This window comes from Molossus molossus, unplaced genomic scaffold, assembly GCF_014108415.1.
Source record: "Molossus molossus isolate mMolMol1 unplaced genomic scaffold, mMolMol1.p scaffold_m16_p_1, whole genome shotgun sequence".
NCBI lineage: Eukaryota > Metazoa > Chordata > Mammalia > Chiroptera > Molossidae > Molossus > Molossus molossus.
The window spans coordinates 6,287,099-6,305,635 of record NW_023425344.1 but is presented as its reverse complement, the minus strand read 5'-3'; the positions used below and the strand labels follow the sequence as shown (position 1 = coordinate 6,305,635).

Sequence of the window (18,537 nt, the reverse complement as noted above, 5' to 3'; positions counted from 1 at the left end):
CTCTCTATTGCTCATACACATATGTGCTCTCTGTGTCCCTCTGTGTCTCTGCGTGTGTGTATGAGACTTTAGTTGAGATTTTATTTTCCATATAGCTCAACTATGAAAAAATTTTGGAAAGTAGAAGGCTTACAATAAGTGAATACATTTATTAGAAATTTTAAAGTAGAAATGAGGAACTTAATTTTAAACTACCAATAGCCCAGTGTATTTATTTTTTACTTCTATTTCTGAAAGGACAAACTATATATATAGTCTCTTCTCTCTGTGGCTGCTGGTAATTCCCTTTTAGGAAAAAGATCTCAGCTGTGCACTGTGCCAACCAGGATGCTCATACTAGGGTAGGAAGAATAGTCAGACGATACGACTTTCCAATCTGGCCTCTGACTCCATCACTCAAGTGCTGACTGGCTGGGACCTGGAGTTGTTTCCAGAGTCAGAACCCAGAGCAGTAAGGGGAGAGGGTCCACCCACCATGCAGAGAGTAGGATGTAGTGTGGAGTAGCTACTCTCGCCCTCACTTCACCCACCCCACCCCTGCACAGGTGCACACATGCAACCATGCTCACGCATGCACAAACTCATATAAGCACACACATGTACATGTGCATGCACACACACACACAAACATGTAAAAGGCAAGCACCGCTGGTCTATTCTATTGACCCATAAGAGCCATTGAGAAGGAAATGGAATTTGCCTGAAACATACTGAAATGTTCAGCGGACTAAAGCAAATGGCCCGTTCAATTGAGCTTATCCAATCAGCAGGGCCCATCTGAACCGCATCTTGTTTGGCCAGCCATCCTCAAGTGTTTCCCTTTTCGCCCAATTACGCCGGCTGATCTTGCCAGTCTCCTCTCCACCATTCTGTGATTCTCCAAAGGTTTCCAGCTATTCAACTGCTTGTTCTTTAATACACATTTTCCCCCAACAGTTAATACAGTCAGAGCTGAAGGAAACAGATCAATTGGTTTGATCATAAAAATGGAAGCCTTGGATGTGGTTCTCTGTTTACACATTCTGGACAAGTTTTAAACCAATGAAGTGAATTTTAAACCTGGTCTAACAAAGATGATGGACCCTCTTGATGGAGAACATGTGAACTTGTTCCGGAAGTCCCAGTCCCCGAGCCTGGCCTGTCTCTAAGCCATCCCTGTTTAGACAGGGATTATCTAAAAGATAGCTCGCAGCCCTGGCCTGTTTGGCTCAGCGGTTAGAGCGTCGGCCTGCGGACCAGAGAGACCCGGGTTTGGTTCCCACTAAGGGCGCGAACCTCGTTTGCAGTTTGTCCACGGCCTGGTTGGGGCTGTATGGGTGGCAGCCAGTCGATGTGTCTCTTTCACATCGATGTTTCTCTCTCTCTCTTCCGCCCTCTCTCCCTCCCGCTCTACCTGAAGATAAATGCAAATATGTCCTCGGGTGAGGATAAATTAAAAAAATAAATAAATAAAAGATAGCTCAATCTCCTCTTTCTGGGAGAGGGTCAGACACAGATGGCTGTTTATCAGCACCCAGAAACCACCAACCATGACTCGTGTCTTTGGGAAGCCCATGCCATGCTGCCCAGCTGTGCCAGCATGCTTGCGGGACTTCAGTGCCTAGCTGTGATCACTCCCAGACGGGGAGAGAGGAGGAGGCATAGAGGAGGCAGTTTGTGGAAAGAGAGCCCCGAGTTTAGAGTTTTGAGTGGGGCTCTGTATTTTGAAGAGGACCGGATCGCGGTGTCCTTGGGCAAGCAGCTCAAGTCTCGCGCTCCTGCCTTCCTACCTTACACTGCAGGGCTGTGGTGACACGTCAGCTGAGCAGGCTGCAGAAGCACTTTATAAGGCTTCGCCCCCTGAAGGCTCTTCTGCTTTTTCTAGTAACCTCCCTGTTCACCCCTCTAGCCCCCTTCAGACATGTCCTCTGCCGTGAAGCCCTCCCCGGCGGTTTCGGGCAGCAGGAGTGTGCCCGCACGGTCCCCTGCCTGCAGGATGACCATAGCACACATCGTGTCCATGCCTGCAGTCAGGTTGATCAGTTTCTTTTCCCACGGGGTGCTGCTATACAAGCCACCCCAAAACTCAGTGGCTGAAACCACCAGGGGGCCTTTTCACTCGTGACCCAGGTGGCTCACGGCACCTGCCTCTCAGCCTCCTCCTGGGACCAGGGGCCAGGGGCACTGTCCTCCCAGCAAGAGGGCACGGGGAGACACTCGAGGCCTCTAAATGCCTGGGCTGGGGACAGACGGTTATCGTTTCTTCCCCACACTACTGGCCAAACCCAGATCGGACTGTCGGGAAGCACATTCCCAACACGGAGGCCATAGCAAGGATGGGATGCAGGGTGGGTGGAGTCGGAACTAAACAACCATTCTTCCGTACAGGTCATCTGCCCTATCAGGTGGGGAGCCCCTGGGCCCAGGGGGCAGGAACAGTGTCTGACCGTCAGCTCCTGTATCACCTGCCCCTCAGCCTGAAGCTGGCAGGTGGATACTTTTTTGATGTCTGCTGAAGTCCAAAAGACCTTCCCAATACTTTCCTCTTACAGCAGAATTTGGAAAACTATGGCTACACAACCAAACCACTCTCTTTTTAAACAGAACTATGCATAGAAATTATTGGAAGACAAAAAATAATATTTAATGACACCTGAAAATTGTATGAAATTCAGATTTCAGTGTCCACAGATAAAGTTTTATTGGGACACAACCACACCCATTCCTTGTGTGTTGTCTCGGGGTGCTTTAGAGAGATACCGCCTACTTGCAGCTGCCATGGACACCGTGTCCCCTAAGCCTAAACCATATCTATCTTGCCCTGCACAGAAACTTTGCCACCCTGGTGATTGAAAGGGTCAAGAAGCTGAGAAACTCTACCCCCCCCCCCCCCCAGGTGAATGCCGTGCCCAAGACTAGAGTCGTCGGCTCCACTAAGCCTGGAGATTTGGGTTAATATTTGCTTTTCTTTGTTTCCTAGTAATTGGCTGCGCACACCCATGTGTCACTGATCAGGGAGCATTTCCTGCGCAGCGCTTCATGATCCAGTGACGTCGGGCCCAGCGAAGCCACCGCGGAGTCCAGTATGGCCACGCTGCTCCTGGGCGCGCTGCTGCTGGGGGCGCAGCTCCAGCTAGCGCCTTCCCGCCCTGGGGCGCCCTGGGCGGAGACGGGCCAGCAGGAGCTCGTTCGGAAGGCGGCCGCCCTCCAAGACCAGGCCCTGGCCAGCTCGGCGCCCAACGGCTCGGCCCAGCAGCTGCCGCAGACCATCATCATCGGCGTGCGCAAGGGCGGCACGCGCGCGCTGCTGGAGATGCTCAGCCTGCACCCCGACGTGGCGGCCGCCGAGAACGAGGTGCACTTCTTCGACTGGGAGGAGCACTACAGCCAGGGCCTGGGCTGGTACCTCAGCCAGATGCCCCTCTCTGCCCCGCACCAGCTCACCGTGGAAAAGACCCCCGCGTACTTCACGTCGCCCAAAGTGCCTGAGCGCGTCCACAGCATGAACCCGGCCATCCGGCTGCTGCTCATCCTGCGGGACCCGTCGGAGCGCGTGCTGTCCGACTACACGCAAGTGCTGTACAACCACATGCAGAAGCGCAAGCCCTACCCGTCCATCGAGGAGTTCCTGGTGCGCGACGGCCGGCTCAACGTGGACTACAAGGCGCTCAACCGCAGCCTCTACCACGTGCACATGCGCAACTGGCTGCGCTTCTTCCCCCGCAGCCGCGTGCACATCGTGGACGGCGACCGCCTCATCAGGGACCCCTTCCCCGAGATCCAGAAGGTCGAGCGGTTTCTGAAGCTGTCGCCGCAGATCAACGCCTCGAACTTCTACTTCAACAAAACCAAGGGCTTTTACTGCTTGCGGGACAGCGGCCGGGACCGCTGCCTGCACGAGTCCAAAGGCCGGGCGCACCCCCAAGTGGACCCCAAACTCCTCAATAAACTGCACGAGTATTTCCACGAGCCAAATAAGAAATTCTTTGAGCTTGTGGGCAGAACATTTGACTGGCACTGATGGGCAATAAGCTGGGCTCGGAAACTTTCCTGCCGTAAGTTCTGGTGTAGGTGGGGAGGGGGAGGGGAAGAATTTTAAAAGGGCATTTAAGCTATAATTTATTTGTAAAATCCATAAATTACTTCTGTACAGTATTAGATTCACAATTGCCATATATATATACTAGTTATATTTTTCTACTTGTTAAATTGAGGGCATTTTGTATTGTTTTTCATGGTTGTTAACATTGTGTAATACGTCTCTCTATGAAGGAACTAAAAGATTTCACTTCAAAAAAAAGAAAAGAAAAAAGAAAAAAATTCTGGAGACGCTGTCGTTTTTTTAATATAATTAACTTGCCCGACTCAAAATGACTGTCTATGTTGCACTCATTGGAGAGTATATATTCCTTTGTTACTTAAAAGAAAAAAAAAAGGTTTTGATCACTATTACGTCTGTCTTTTCTCCTCTCTTTTCTTCATTGCTCTTTTAAATTTTTATTGTCTCGCTGTGGTCATCAGATTTACTTTCTTACTTGCACTGTGAGATTTATCTCCACTGAGACCCCTATTATTCTTAGAGGAGGCAGTTTCGCCCACTCCTGACTTCGGCAGGTACCCGAGTGTGGATTTGAACTCCGCGTAAACTCGAGGAGACTGGAGAAGTGGCTAATGACAACTAGCCGCACCTGTGGCTCAGAGGGTGCGTGCAGATAGTCCTGATCTCAGCATTGGGCGAAACCTGCAGGAAAGCTGGACAAATCCTACAAGAAAGGGGTTTAGAGCACCGGCCTTCAGCTCGACCTTGGGACTGTGCACACCGCCCCGGGCGGCGACGGGTCTCCCTGCGTAGAATAGAAAGAGGAATTGCGAAATCTGGATGCGTCCGGTCTTGTAGCTTCTGTGAAAAGCTGACTAGGTTGCTTAGGTTGGTGTCTGTTTATCTGTTTCTTGAAAGCTCAGTATGTATTTATAGACATAGATGCCATATGTTTTGAGACATAGATATGCGTGTGTTTAAAAACCAGCTCTTCGTTTGGAGTCCCGAATGTAAGCAGTGTAAACCCCCAAGGGTTAAATAAGGAACAAGGAAACCACGAGCTGGGGAGCACACGAGCCCGGAGCCCCGTACACCTGTGCAGGAAGCGCGGCCCCTTGCAGTCTGACTCCTGCCCCCAGACAGCAGGCTGTGGGAGGAGCCTCACGTGGCTTCCTTCAGTCAGCCTTTTATAGGATCAAACAAATTGCGGTGTTTTTCATTTTCCCATGAAAGCAAAACATATTCATTATGGGAAAACAGAAAATACAGACAGGCAAAATAAAGCCATTTCCTGACATCGTTTATACTTGAGGCCGAGGAGTGAAATGGACTTTGTGGATCGTTTTCTACAGACAGGAACTCATGGAAACGTTTCCCCAAGTAACCTCGGGAAGGTTAGGGATCATTGTGGCAAGTTCAGAAAGGAGGAAACAGGCATGGAAAAGATAAGGCACAGGCCCAAGCTCCCACTGTAGGGAAGCCAGGGCTTGGAGTCCACGTAGAGCGAAAGCATATGTTTTGTTTCTTTCTACACAACTCCTTCAGAACTCAAAATAACAGACCTAGACTGAGAGACAGTTCTTCCCTACCTCACCTGACAGATTCCTTCTCTGGTGCCAAAGGTCTTCCTTCCCAAGAAGTGTGCTGAGCCAGGGGAAAGGGGTTCTCAGCGGGGCTGCCAGCGAGGTGAGTCACCTTGGTTCTGTTTCAGCATCTGCAGCCAGGCCTGAGCTTAGCATGGCCCACACTGCACCCCCAGCCCTGCCTGGGTATCAGAGAAAAGGCCCTCTTCCTCAGAACCCACTAGGTTGGCATGAACCACCGGCTCCCCAGAGGGCATGGCAGAGATCCTTATAGCAGGATCTCCCCTTTCCCACCACAGCACATCACCTGGTCTTGCCTTAGCACCTCCACTGAAGAGCTGAAGAAATGAGAGGCCCAGAAAAGTTAAATCGAGTTTCCGAGGCTGCCCAGCCAGGAGTTTGGTGACAGTGGAGACCCCAGTGTGAGTTTTCCGACTCCCGAGAGGCTGGCCTTTGCAAATGCCTGTGAATGTCTGTGTCCTCCTGGGGATGGTTCGCTTGAGCATGGAGGACTGGGCAAGAGGTGGTGGGTAGGAATGGAGGAAGGAAGGACCCAGCACCAGGCACACGATCTAGCTGCTGGGGTTGGCATGGTTGAAGGCGGGTGGCCCAGTGTGAAGTGATCAGAGGGTGTCAGTGCAATAATTGTTGATTGGGGGATGCGGGGTCTTGACTAAGGACGGTCCATGGAGGTCTCCCATGGGCAAGGGGCTGGGATCCCGTGGCTGCGTCTGTTCAGAGGGTACAAGGAGTAAGCCAAGCTCCAGATCTAGCCCAGGCACTTAGCTCTCATCTCAACACTCACATTCAGAGAATGCCCTGCAGTTGACCTGTGCCACCTTGACGGGACCCACATGCCACGACTCGGCAACCAGATGGGCACCTGGTTCCTCCCCAAACACGCCTAATACCAGTTCTGTTAACAGAGAGAGATGCCAACTGAACGGAGTGAGGTTCCTGCCCAAACTGGTCCAGGCCCGGACTCGGCAACCAGATGGGCACCTGGTTCCTCCCCAAACACGCCTAATACCAGTTCTGTTAACAGAGAGAGATGCCAACTGAACGGAGTGAGGTTCCTGCCCAAACTGGTCCAGGCCCGGGGTCCTTTGGGAGAGGTGGCTGAGATTGGCTGAGTGGAGCCTCAGCTAATATATTTAGAAGAGTCACAGCCCTTGAAGCTTCTGAGTCAAGACAGCCCCTGCCATCCTCCGTTCCTCCAGAAACCCTGGTGCTGAAATCCTGGGAACACTGGCTATGAGCTCAGAGTCTGAACATTGACGAGTTCAGCAGAAACGGTGCAGTGCCTCCGAGTACAGGGGCTAATTCTCTCTGTGCCCGGAGACAGGCGGGAGAGTGGGGGGAAGAGACCGATGCCCCAGTGCCTGCTGCTTACAGAGAACCAGAGGTCACCACCAGTTCAGATGTTCATGGCAATTGTTTTTTCTTTTGAGCCCCTGCTCTGTGCTTAACGTATCATTAAGCCCCTGGGGTATAAAAGAAAGGCAGCAACAGGAACTCATGCTTATGAATCGTTCTGGGTTTAGATAAAAGAACGCGGAGGGGCCAGGAAGGCAGGGCAAGGGCCTGTGCTTTCTCATCTCACCGAGGAGCAGTACCCCCATTACAGAGAGGAGGAGACTGAGGCATAGGAAGTGGGAGGCCCTTGTTGCTTTCACAGAAAGGATGCTACAGAAACGGCTATTCCGGAGATGGGGAATGTTGGCATTGAGGATTTTAAACAGAGGGTGGGAAATGACAGAGACGACACACATAGCGTTATTACTCAGGAGTGATAACAGAGGAACGCTCTTCCCGGAGGTCGCAAGGCTGAGCTGGGTCCCAGATCACTTAGAACTGATGGGCCCTGGCTCTGGCCAGTTTGGCTCAGAGGTTAGAGTGTCGGCCCTCAGATCGGAGAACTGATGGGCCACAGGGACCCTGCTCTTTCCAGGGGAAAGTTTCTCAAGGGATGTACTAGGGAGCCAGCGCATGGAGGGTGGTGGATGGAACCAGGGCAGGGCATTCTGGGCAAGGACAGCCGGGGAAATCAAGACAGCGGCGATGGGCAGGGGGGAGGGGAGAGGGGACATGCAGGCGAGAGACTTGTCTACCTGGCATGCAGATGGGTTAGGCGCACTGAGAACCCACTATGCATCCGACATTTGTGGCCCTGCCATCTGCTCTCCAAGGGGTGGCAGCTTACTTAGCAGGCACTCGGGCTGCTCTGTCTCCTGTGCAGGTGTGTCCGTCGCATAAAAATAGCTACCATTTATTGTACTCCAGCTATGTGCTTGGTATTTTAAATGTGTTGCTTCTAATCCTCATGACAGTTCTAAGTAGGAAATGGCATGCTACTAATTTTACAGAGGCAGACACTCCAACTCTAAGATCAAAGGTTTTGCCCATGATGGCAGAGCCGTTGGTTGTTAGAACTAGAATTGAGTCCCCAGGGTCCTTGCCCCACTACAATAAAGTCTATGTGGTCGTGGGTAAGGGGAGGAAGTACATATGAGAAGTACATTAGGCAAAGCCCATAAGCGAATGAGGGGCATCGTGGGGGTACACAGAAAGGGTTATAGCTAAGATCTTCTTCAAGCCAAAGACTGGCTGAGACTGGATACAGCTGGTGCATGACAAAGCATGCATCTTATTCAGAGAAGGTTAGTGAGGAAGACCGACCCTGACCGGAGAACCGAGCAGGACACTCTCCAAGTGGCCAGCACACAGGACCAAGCTGCAGGCCTCTGGCTGGGTTCCTTTCCTGGAGTCCGTTGATGCAGGAAATGCCCTCATATCCAAATCCACTCCCCCCCACCCCCCCGTTTCCCAGGGAGGTAACCTAAGAGAAAAAGCAATTAGAGCCAGGAGACCTGGGGGTAAATCCTGACTCTACTGATTAATTATTGACCATGTGGTTCATGTTCTCAGAACCTCGATTTCCTTGTCAATCTTAATGGGCTGATAATGACTTAACTCTGCTTTGGGAGAAATCACCTAAGTCCATCTAGGTAGAAAATATCAATTGGTTGGCTATGCAGCTTAGTGATGGCGTGTTTAGGACTCCGGTTGACAAACCCAGATTGATTTGAACCAGACAGCAGTCACCCACTGCCTTGGTCTCCCTATCCACCCCCATGGTGGGCTTGCAGCCACTGCTAGGAGTGTCCCATCCAGGTCCCCCTTCCCGGGAACTGCTCCCACCATGCACCAGAAGAGCCGGCAGCTAATGGCTCACCTGGACGGTTCGCTGGGGACCTTCCTTCCGTTGGCAGGGACCTCCTTACCTGGGGGTGCCTGGGAAGGTATGCTCACCCTCTTCTCCACTTTCCTTGGGGTTGCCTATGACTAATGATTGACAGATGTGTGATGAGAGGTTGGGGCTGTGGGGCGGCAGCCCAGCGTGCTGGTCTCTGGGCAGGACAACCGCTGTGGTACAACCCATGAGCCCATGTTCCAGAGCTCCGCATGGGTCAGACTGAGGCCAGATGCCTCCTTACCCTGTGTCCTATTGCCTTGCACGTGTCTCCTGTAACCCCCACCCCCAGCAAATGATTCACCCAAGAATATAGAAATCTGCATCTCTCAGGTTGCTTCTAGAGCATCCAACCTAAAATAGTCAACTTACAAAAATGTCTTATTCTCCCTGCTTTTCAGAGACCGGAACTCAGAACTCACTTCCCAATACTTCCTATGCTGTGCGTTTGTTGTCTGGTGACCGTCTGATGCCCACCAGTTTGTCCCCAGGTAGCAACCAGTGTCTCACATTCTTTGCATAGAGAAGATACCAGTTGACAGTGATGACTGAACTCATAGTCCTCATTTACCAGTGCGTTTTGGTGCAGTGGGAAAAATCATAAAAGCTAGCTAGACTTGGTTTCCAGTTACTTGTGGCTGTGTAAGAAACCACCCACAACTTAGTGATTTAATGTAACAATCTAGTATCTCTCATAGTTTTGTGGGGGGCTGGAAATAGCCGGAAAGTTCTTGTGTGGGTGCCCACCTGGTTGTAGCCAAATGGCAGCTAGGACTGAAGTAGCGTGAAGGTTGGACGGGTTGGGTGTCCGAGATGGCTCCTTTACTTACATGTTTGATGCCTCAGGCGGGGTGACTCGAACACCTGGCAAGGCCTAGGCATCGTCCTCTCTTTCTCCATGTGGCCAGCTTGGGCTTCCTCACAGCATGGCTGACTGGGGCTCATTGGTGGGACTTCAGACATGGCAGCTGGCTCTCCACAGAGTGAAGATCCCAAAAGACCAAAGCAGAAGTTGCAAGTGTTACATCATGAGACGACTGCCCCGTTCTATTGTTCTGACGGGGCCAGCCCCGATTTGGTGTGGGACGGGACCACGTGAAGAGCTGGAGAGTAGGGGCCCTGGCTCACTGTGGGGCCTCCTTTGGAGACTAGTCTATACTTGGTTGTTCCTGGGCAGTGACATGGAAAGAACACCTACCACATGGATCTTTGGTCGTACTTGAAAAGGAGATGAACACAGGTGGACGCTCTCGTGAGTTCATTAGATTAATGTAAGCTCTCCTTATTGTAAGTCCTTGGGCCTGCTATGTCATTTCCACTATTTTGACCTAAGGCATTTGACTACATCCAGTCCAATCATCTGATCATGTTTGATGGTGAGCAAGTGGTGTTGCAAACACCTTTTGTCCCATACGTAGAACAGAGGCAGGGACACTGGGAGGCTTCCCGTGTCTTGTGACAGCCCAATCAAACCATCTGAGAAAAGGTACACTTCTAAGGAACTGCGGACCGAGGTCAGCTCCGCAGACTGTGGCTCGTGTAGGCACAAACCCTGGCAGACCTAAAGTCATCTCAGGTAATTTGTCAGACGGGAGAGTGTTGCGGAGACTGTTAACGCTGCATGTTGAAAGCGGAATTCAGCCTTCAGAACAGGAAGCATGGCAGATTCCCTTTCCACTTCCCTTATTTGGAAGCTCTATCTTTAGTAGCAATTTACATTTTCCACACAATTAAAGACTGCACCTAGTTCTAATTTGCACTTCAAGGATCCAATTCAGCTGTGATTTACATTTCTTTCCCTATCTGTTTATCTGCTTCCCAGTGAGAAAGCTGGGTTTGGAATCTTGACATTCTCCCTTAAAACGTGAGTCCCGTTGGACACGGTTGGTTAACCATTTCAGGGGGTCAGCGGGCTCCTGTGTTCAATGGGAGTACGCCCTCATTTAAGGAATTATTGTCCAGCTTACAGGCTGTGGGCACAGCCAGGCACACGGCACGCAACACACACGCACCCATTGTTCTTTTAACGCAGAGACGTCCAAAGGGTCTGTGACGCACTGTTGGTGTGAGAACCATCCTGTAGCCCTCATGGTCCATTGTGCAAGTCCAGATCAACACATCGGAGTCAGTGGGCTGTTTGTTTGTGCCTCTAAACATAAACGTCCATATACAGCCAGGCCATCGACAAACACAATTTTTGAGACCGTTATCTGGAGGGTAGAGATCTTCATGTTTTCGGACACATGCGAACAATGAAGAAGGAGGAGAAAGGGTTGCATGGTCTCGGTTCCTTTCTTCTCTGCACACGGCAGATGCAGAAGGGAGGGAACCTGGACAGAAAAGTGCTTGGAAACGGACCCGTTTGGGTAAAGGAGGCTCCTCACTGTTTTCTAAGGACATAAAATGACTGTTTTTCAATCAGTTGTCATTTCTCTCATTTTAAACAAAATTATTCCTTTAAACTGGTTTCTTCTTTTTTATTGTTGTTGAAAGTATTACCGATGCCCCTTGCTCCCCCTTCTTTTTATTGTTGTTGAAAGTATTACAGATGCCCCTTGCTCCCCCATGGCCCTCCATCGGGAAGACTACACAATCTGCAGTGTCTCCCTCTCCCAGTGAATGTCCTACTCAGTTTCCCTCCCCCACAGGGATTATGGCAACTTTCCAAGAAGAAACGTAAAAGGGATTTCAAATTCAAGAGCTATTTTAGCCATGCCCACCTGTTTATTAAACTTCAAACTTTGCTCACAATCACCAAAGGTAGAAACAACCCATGTGCCTTCCAGCGGATGACCGAGTAAACAGCTGTGTTCCATCCACACGATGAAGTGTGGACACATCCACGGCACGATGGACCCGGGAAACCTTACACCGACTGAACCGAACCAGACCCGACAGGATGAGTGTTCCGTGATTGCGGTCACACGGCGTATCCAGAACGAGGGAACTGTGGAGACGACGGGGATGAGAGGTCGTGGGGCCCAAGAGGCAGAGAGGCACAGCGAGCACTGGTCAATGAGCATGAAGTTTCTGAGAGAGGGGTCTTCACCCTGCACCCCCAGATTGTTCTGTCCTGTCTTCCCTTTTCAGAGTTGGTGCCTATTGGTCTGACCCTGAAATCCCAGTGTAGACTCTCTGGGAAGTTATTTCAATACATTTTGAGAGGCCTCTGCTGTCTGTAAAATGGGGACGAGTGGCTTAGACATAGTCCCGGTCCTGGAGGAGCCTGAGGCCCAGTGGGGGAGACAGAGAGGTCCAGCCTGCAAGCCCGGAGACAGTGGTGAACAGTGGGGGGGGGACAAAGCGGCCTGGCGGTCACCTTGGTTGGGGAAGGCATCACAGACCGGACACATTTGACCTGAGTTGGCCTCCAACGCCCCACTGGCCAGAACCCCTGTTCTTCAGTGGAGACTTGAAGGTTTTCTCCAGCCCCACCCCACCACCCAGCCCACGCAGTGTTCCCGACGGCTGTGTATTCAGGTCGGCAGCGGGGAGATTTCAGGAAACACAACCAGGCTCCATTTCCAGAAGATATTTATTCACAGGGGTGAAGCTGGGTCTCAGGGATCTGAAGGTTCTAAGCGCCAGGGATTTTTCTGAGACACACAGAATGACTGCAACTTTGTTGTGTCATTTGGGTCAGAGGGGTTCATGGCTTGGGAACAGACCCCCACCTGATGGAATGGAGGCCGTGCCCCATGGCGGTTGAAGACAGACCAGAGTCAGGCTGCCAGGTTCAAACCTCTGTCTCTCTGCTCCCTCTCTGTGTGACCTCGGACAGGCCACTGAACCCCCAGAGCCTTATGTCATCGGCATTAAAAAGGCAGTGATCACGGTAGCTGTTGCCTGAGGGCTGAATCTTTGAACACGTGGAAAGCTCCAAGAACTGGGCTTGCTTCATTATGTGGTCGTACGGGTTCACCAGGGTCCCTCCCTCACTTTAACTCAGAGACCCCCTCAATATCACCTCCCTGGCGGGAATGCCTCTACCCGCCAGCGGACTGTAACTTTCTATTTCTTCCACTCTAGCTCCCCCCCCCCAATAACTGATTATTACCAATGGTATATATTTATTTGTAGATTAAAGGTCTTTATTTTTATTTTTCTCCCTCATTTCCAGTTCCTTGCGCCCCATGTAAAGTGTTTGATTATTCTATGAGTATTGACTGAGCATCTACTGTGTGCCAGCCGCTGCTCACGAAACTGGTAATGAAGCCGCAAATAAAAGGACACAGTTCTTTCCGTCACGAAGATTTTTTCTTTCTGGTCTCAGGAACCTGAATTTCTTACCTTCCCCGCTAGAACCCCATTTCCACGAGGGTGGTGGCGTTCTGCCTTCAGTTGATTCCTGACTCCCCAGAGCCTGGCACGGCGCCTGGCCCAGCCTATCCAAACTTAGCGAATGAATGAATAGACGATCTTTCTATTTGGCGCGTGGACATCGATACCAGGGAGAAACGGAGGGGAACCTCGAAGCTCTCTTACGGACGGAGACCTGGTGATGGAATGCATCCGTAGTTCACCCTCACAGATCGGCTGTGCAACATGAGACTCAGAGACATCACGTAACTTCCTCAAGACACACAGCCAGAGAGGAGCAGAGTCTGGACCCTAATCCAGGTCTATTTGGCCCGGAGCTCACGCTCTGTCTACAGTGTCTTTCAGAACAGCACACGCTTGCCATTCAGTGACTCAAAGAAGGAAGCAAAGGTGGGCAAGACCTCTGTGGGTGCAAAGTCTCTGCACTCCGGGCTCCGCCACACACTGCGTGTGAAATGGATGCTGGGAGTTCTAAACACCTCGGGTTTACGTGCCCGACCAACCAGTCACCTGAGGGCTATGGAAGAGAAGAAGTTTCGGGAGAAAAAGAGGAATGAAGGAGGGCATTTCGTTGGTTTTTTGCTCACCTCAGTGTGTTCTCCTCGGGCAGCAGTTGGGCACTGGCTGTTCTGACCATCCTGGAGGGATTTCTCAGTCGTTTCTTGGGAAAGATTCCTGTGCATTCCTCAGTAGAGAGCCAAGATCCCCGCCCCCCCCCCAGGCTGGGGGCCTCCCCCATTCACTCCATCGCCCCAAACACGTTCTGGAGCGTCGGTTCTCTGGAAGACGGCCAGAGGCTCAAATAAACATGATTCTCTCTTCACAGAGATGAAGTAACGATACAAATGGGCGGCTGGATTCTCTGGTTCCGCGTTGGGACAGATGACCGCCCAGCACGGCGGTGAACGCACTGACCAACATTTGAGTTCGTCTCTTCGCCGGCTCTGCATCCAGGCAAACATCTCGCCTCTCCGAGCCTCAGATCCCCTTGCTGAAGACGGTCACACAGCTAGATGACCTTTAGGTTCCATGTTTTAACTCCTCCCAGGTTACAAAACAAACAGAGGACAGTTTTGTCTTTTCTCTTTGCTCCTTCTCTCTCCCTCCCTTTCTCCATCCTCCCGTCCTTTCCCTTTTTCTTTCTCTCTCTTTGTGCCAAGATTTTAAGTAACAGGTTGTTCTAGCTGAAATGAATACCTTCCGTGCTTGAAATTGTTCTGGGCAGGAGCCAGAAAAAGCCATCTCTTCTGAGCTGTAACCATTTTGCAATGTTCTCAGGGCAGAAAAGTGTGGGGTCTTTTGTGGCTGTGTTTCCTCTGTCCCGAGAGCCGTCCATCCACCAAGATCCCGTCCCAGCCCGCCCGCATCCCGATGGGTCAGGCAGAGGGGTCCAGCCACACAGACCCATGCTCCGTTCCCTAGTGGGAGTAGTCGGTGGGAGGAGGGGCTGAGGCAGACTGTCCCAGTCTAGAGCTGGGGCCTGGGAAGGGACCGCAGAGACAACCTTGATTTGGAATGTCTCGAAAACTGTGCCCTGCCACTGTAGACATGGAGGTGATGTCTGAATGCTGGGTTTCTGAGACTGCAGCCAGGAGACAGGGCACGGAAGAGGGCGGCTGAGGGCGCTGGTTTCAGGAGGATCTTGCGGAATTCCGGATGGGGCGGCCACACAGACCGCGGAGCAGGTGGTGTGGGGGGACACTGTGCTGGAGTCCCCTCCGTGGATTTTGTGTGAGCTGGGAACAAATTTGGGGTATGAAGCCTTGAAGATTCTGGGTGTTGCTAGGGCAGAACTTTAGGGTGTATGAGGCAACCTAAACTGCACCAGATTGACAACCCGCAGGTGGCGACAATGACTTGACACTTGTGAGCACATGATATGCACCTTTGGGGACCCAGGAAAGAATTGTCACTGAGAGGAAGGGACACGGACACCTGCCATCACGCGAGGAAGGGTCAATGGTACTATCCTTTCTGATTGACTGTACTTGTGACCTTGCCTGGACACAGAGTTAATGTCTTTGGAGTATTCTGTCTCCTTGAACCTTGACAATGATTCCTCAGAGGAGGGGAAACTGAGGCCGGGGTTTGAGCCCAGGAGTTCGGGGCTACGGCGCTGTTCTGCCCATGGCATGTTCCTGACCTGTCTCCAGGTTACTCCGCTCCGGTCCCTGCGCCTGCCTGGGCGGCTTTCCACGCACGCACGACCCGATCACGTTCTGTCCTGCGGACCTAGGCGCATGGTCGTGTACAAGCAGCGACTAACCTGTGGAATACTTCGCGCTTGGTCCCTCTTCCGCTGCAGAATGCCCGGAGTTTGCAAAGCCTCGAACCCTTGCTCGGGAGCCACGGGGGAGGGGGGCTTGCACGGGTTTCAGACGCGGAGGAATTGCTTGTGTCTCTGGCAATCTTGTAATTCAAACAACCTTAAGTTTTAAAATGTCACACTTGCCATGTGCTACAGACAGTCATTAATAAACATGAATGGTGTTTTGGTTCAGAGAAATGGCAGTTGATCCAGGACGGGAACTTCAGCGCGGAGAGCAGGTGGATGACTCGGGAGCTGCGCTGGCGCCGCGGGCGGCCCTGTGCACCGCGTCGGGTTGGCTGCGCTGCTGTGACCTTCCCCCGGGAGTCACCCCTCCTGCTTGGGTGGCTGCCCACTGCCAGAAGGCAAGTTCACTTTTTGCTTTTGGCAAGCTGGGCCCAGCTTTACTTTCCGTCCTCCTCTAGTCCTGTACATTTTCTACCGTATTTCATGCCACAAAGGTGCCGGACACGCTGGCCTCGATTCCCACACAGGCCTTAATTGTGCGTCTCTGTGACCTGCTCAAACAGTGTCCTCCCTTTGCTCCTGGGACCCAGAGCCCAGCTGATGCCCCGCCTCCTGGACCTGACTGCCTGACCCTGGTCCTGGTCGGCAGCACTGAGCACCCGCTGGCATCTCCGAGCCCGTTAGTAAACACCGTCTGCGGGTCAGCTCTCAGCCCTCCGTGGGACGCTCGATCCTGGCCCCGAGTCCCCAGCCAGGCGCCTCACTCCGTGGCCCCGTGGCACGTGCTTAACAAATGTTGGCAGTAGGCTATTTGAGTAGTTCATAGCTATGGGTGCAAACAGGACCGGGACTTGATAGATGTCAGTTCCTCCGCCAGCTTCCTTCAGCACCTTCTCTGTCCACATGGAGGAGGGGGCGTGCCTGGACCAGTGGCACACTGCAGACAGGGCGGGGAGCAGACAGCCCCTGGCGCCACCCTGAGGGCCACCCTGCCCGTAGAGTTTGAACGCAGAAAGGAAAGCAGTGCACGGTGGGTCTGCACTGCCGGCCACTGGCATTGCCAACCATTGCCAGTGCCTTTCCTCCCCCCAGGCCACTGGCGTCCCCCCCCACTCGGCAGGCACGTCGGGGTCAGGCACGCCTTCCTCGGCCCTGCGCCCTGTTTCTGTGGGACTCTCTCCTCTGGTCCACTCGCTGATTCATTCTCTTGGGCACTTGGCAAACATGTTCTATGTATATAGAGCGGGCGCTACAGGGCAGGTATCAGTACATCAGAAAGAACAAGGAAGAGGTGCTCCTGATGGGTTGGGGCTGAAATTCTAGTTGGGGGTACAGAGGAGAAAGTGAAGGCACACACATCGGTTTTAGGGGTGGTAACTGCTTTGAGGACGGCATCCCAGGACGCTGCAGCCCAGGTGGAGGAGGGGTGCCCCAGAAGGGGTTATCCATAACAGTGACATGTCTGGGTGCAGTCCATGGAGAGCCGAGGTCTGAGTGATGAGAGGGGCCAGAGACGTGAAGGGCACGGACGACGCTTGTTAGCAGAGACAGGAGACCTGAGCTGGAAGACATGATAGGACAGACGGCACCTGCAGGTCCCTGGGGAGGGCTGTGGCTGTCACTTTCCTCTGTCTCCTAAATCCCGTCCTCGGGCCTATCTCTGCAGCCCAGCTGTGCTCAGCACACACTCCTGACTTTTGTTATCTGGGCACAGAGCACAGCCTGGCAAAGAAACGGAGTGCGTTTGTCCAAGGGCTGCTCCTCGGTAGAGGGAGATCCGGGGCTGGGAATCCAGACGGAGGGCTCAGCGACGCTCTCTCCCAGACATCGGCTCCTGCAATCCGCCACGTGACCCAGGTGAACCAGTGATGCGGGCCCGTAGCCCCTGCCGCTCTGGTCTGCGCCGCGTTCCTGAGCTGTGGTTTGTAGGCACAGAGCTCGCCAACGTCATCTCCCCGGGCCCCTTAATTTAACGTATAAGGCAATTAAAGCCCAGAGAGGTTGGGTTCTTCACTTGGGGTCGCACAGCTGCTTAGTGGCAATGCCCGGGCGAATGCAGGTGTCCAGTGGTGTGCAAGTCACTTCCCATAGACTGTCTTTCGCACAGGAAGATGCTAAGGAAAATGGCAGGAGCAAAGGCAGGGGCATGGCCTGAAGCAGTTTTCACGTCTGCACCTCGTGTTGTCTCTGGGCGCCGTTTGGCCTGTGCAGCCCCATCACAGGCCCTGTCAGGGACCCTGAGCCACAGATGAGCGAGTTCGCTTGAGTATTTCCCAAGCATCAGGTCCATCTCATGACACCTGGGACCGTGCGCTTCACGCTGGAATCTCCGGGCCAGTGACCATCCCTGTTGCTGACTGAACAGGAGAAGAACCAGACGCCAAGCCCAGGGGCCGGGACGGGAACTCCAGCAGATGGGCTCAATGCCAGGGACCAGATGCAAGCTGGGCATCTGCCCTCCGGGGCGCTCATGACATTTGTTCTCGCATTTGGAAGGTGAGGAGCCGAGGGGGCTGTGGCCAAACTGACGGTTTCACCCATCAGATCATTAAAGATGCATCTAGATACTCTGTATGCACGTGATGCTTTACATTGAGAAGATCCATCAGGAGGACCTGGTCTTGCAACTTCAAGTTCAAATGGTAAAACGTTTCAGAAAGCAACTGAACGATATGTATCAAGGCCCTTAACAACAGCTAGAGTCTTTCACTGAATGATTCTGCTGCAGTCAATCTCTTTTAAGGAAATTTCAATACCTCCAGCAAAGACGTATGAACAAAGATGGCCTTAAAGGGATGTTGGAGTAGTTATATAATAAAAGTAATATTGAAAGCGACAAAAATGTCTATTAAGAGATGTGTGTGTGTGTGTATGTACATGCTCTATTTTTATACATATAGTATAAAATATGATGTATCATAAAATATAGAGAATGAGAGGTCTTGCTTAATATCGTACAAGCATCAGCCCCTCTGATATACAATCAGGAACGAGCCGTTCTGGGGAAGCTACTCTGACGGTTACTACTGCAAGTCTCTGGGTCAGGAATCACTGATTATGGAAGCTCCCCAGCACTGCCCAGGACCAC

The 18,537-nt window shown here is 52.2% G+C and overlaps 1 protein-coding gene across 1 annotated transcript; it reads left to right on the top strand.

Annotated features, from left to right (window-relative positions):
- The first annotated feature begins 2,963 nt into the window (after window positions 1–2,963).
- HS3ST1 (heparan sulfate-glucosamine 3-sulfotransferase 1) lies at window positions 2,964–4,335 on the top strand. Its single transcript, XM_036277098.1, has one exon. It carries the CDS (start codon window positions 3,065–3,067, stop codon window positions 3,998–4,000), a length of 936 nt encoding a protein of 311 aa, XP_036132991.1. The 5' UTR covers window positions 2,964–3,064; the 3' UTR covers window positions 4,001–4,335.
- The last annotated feature ends 14,202 nt before the right edge of the window (window positions 4,336–18,537 follow it).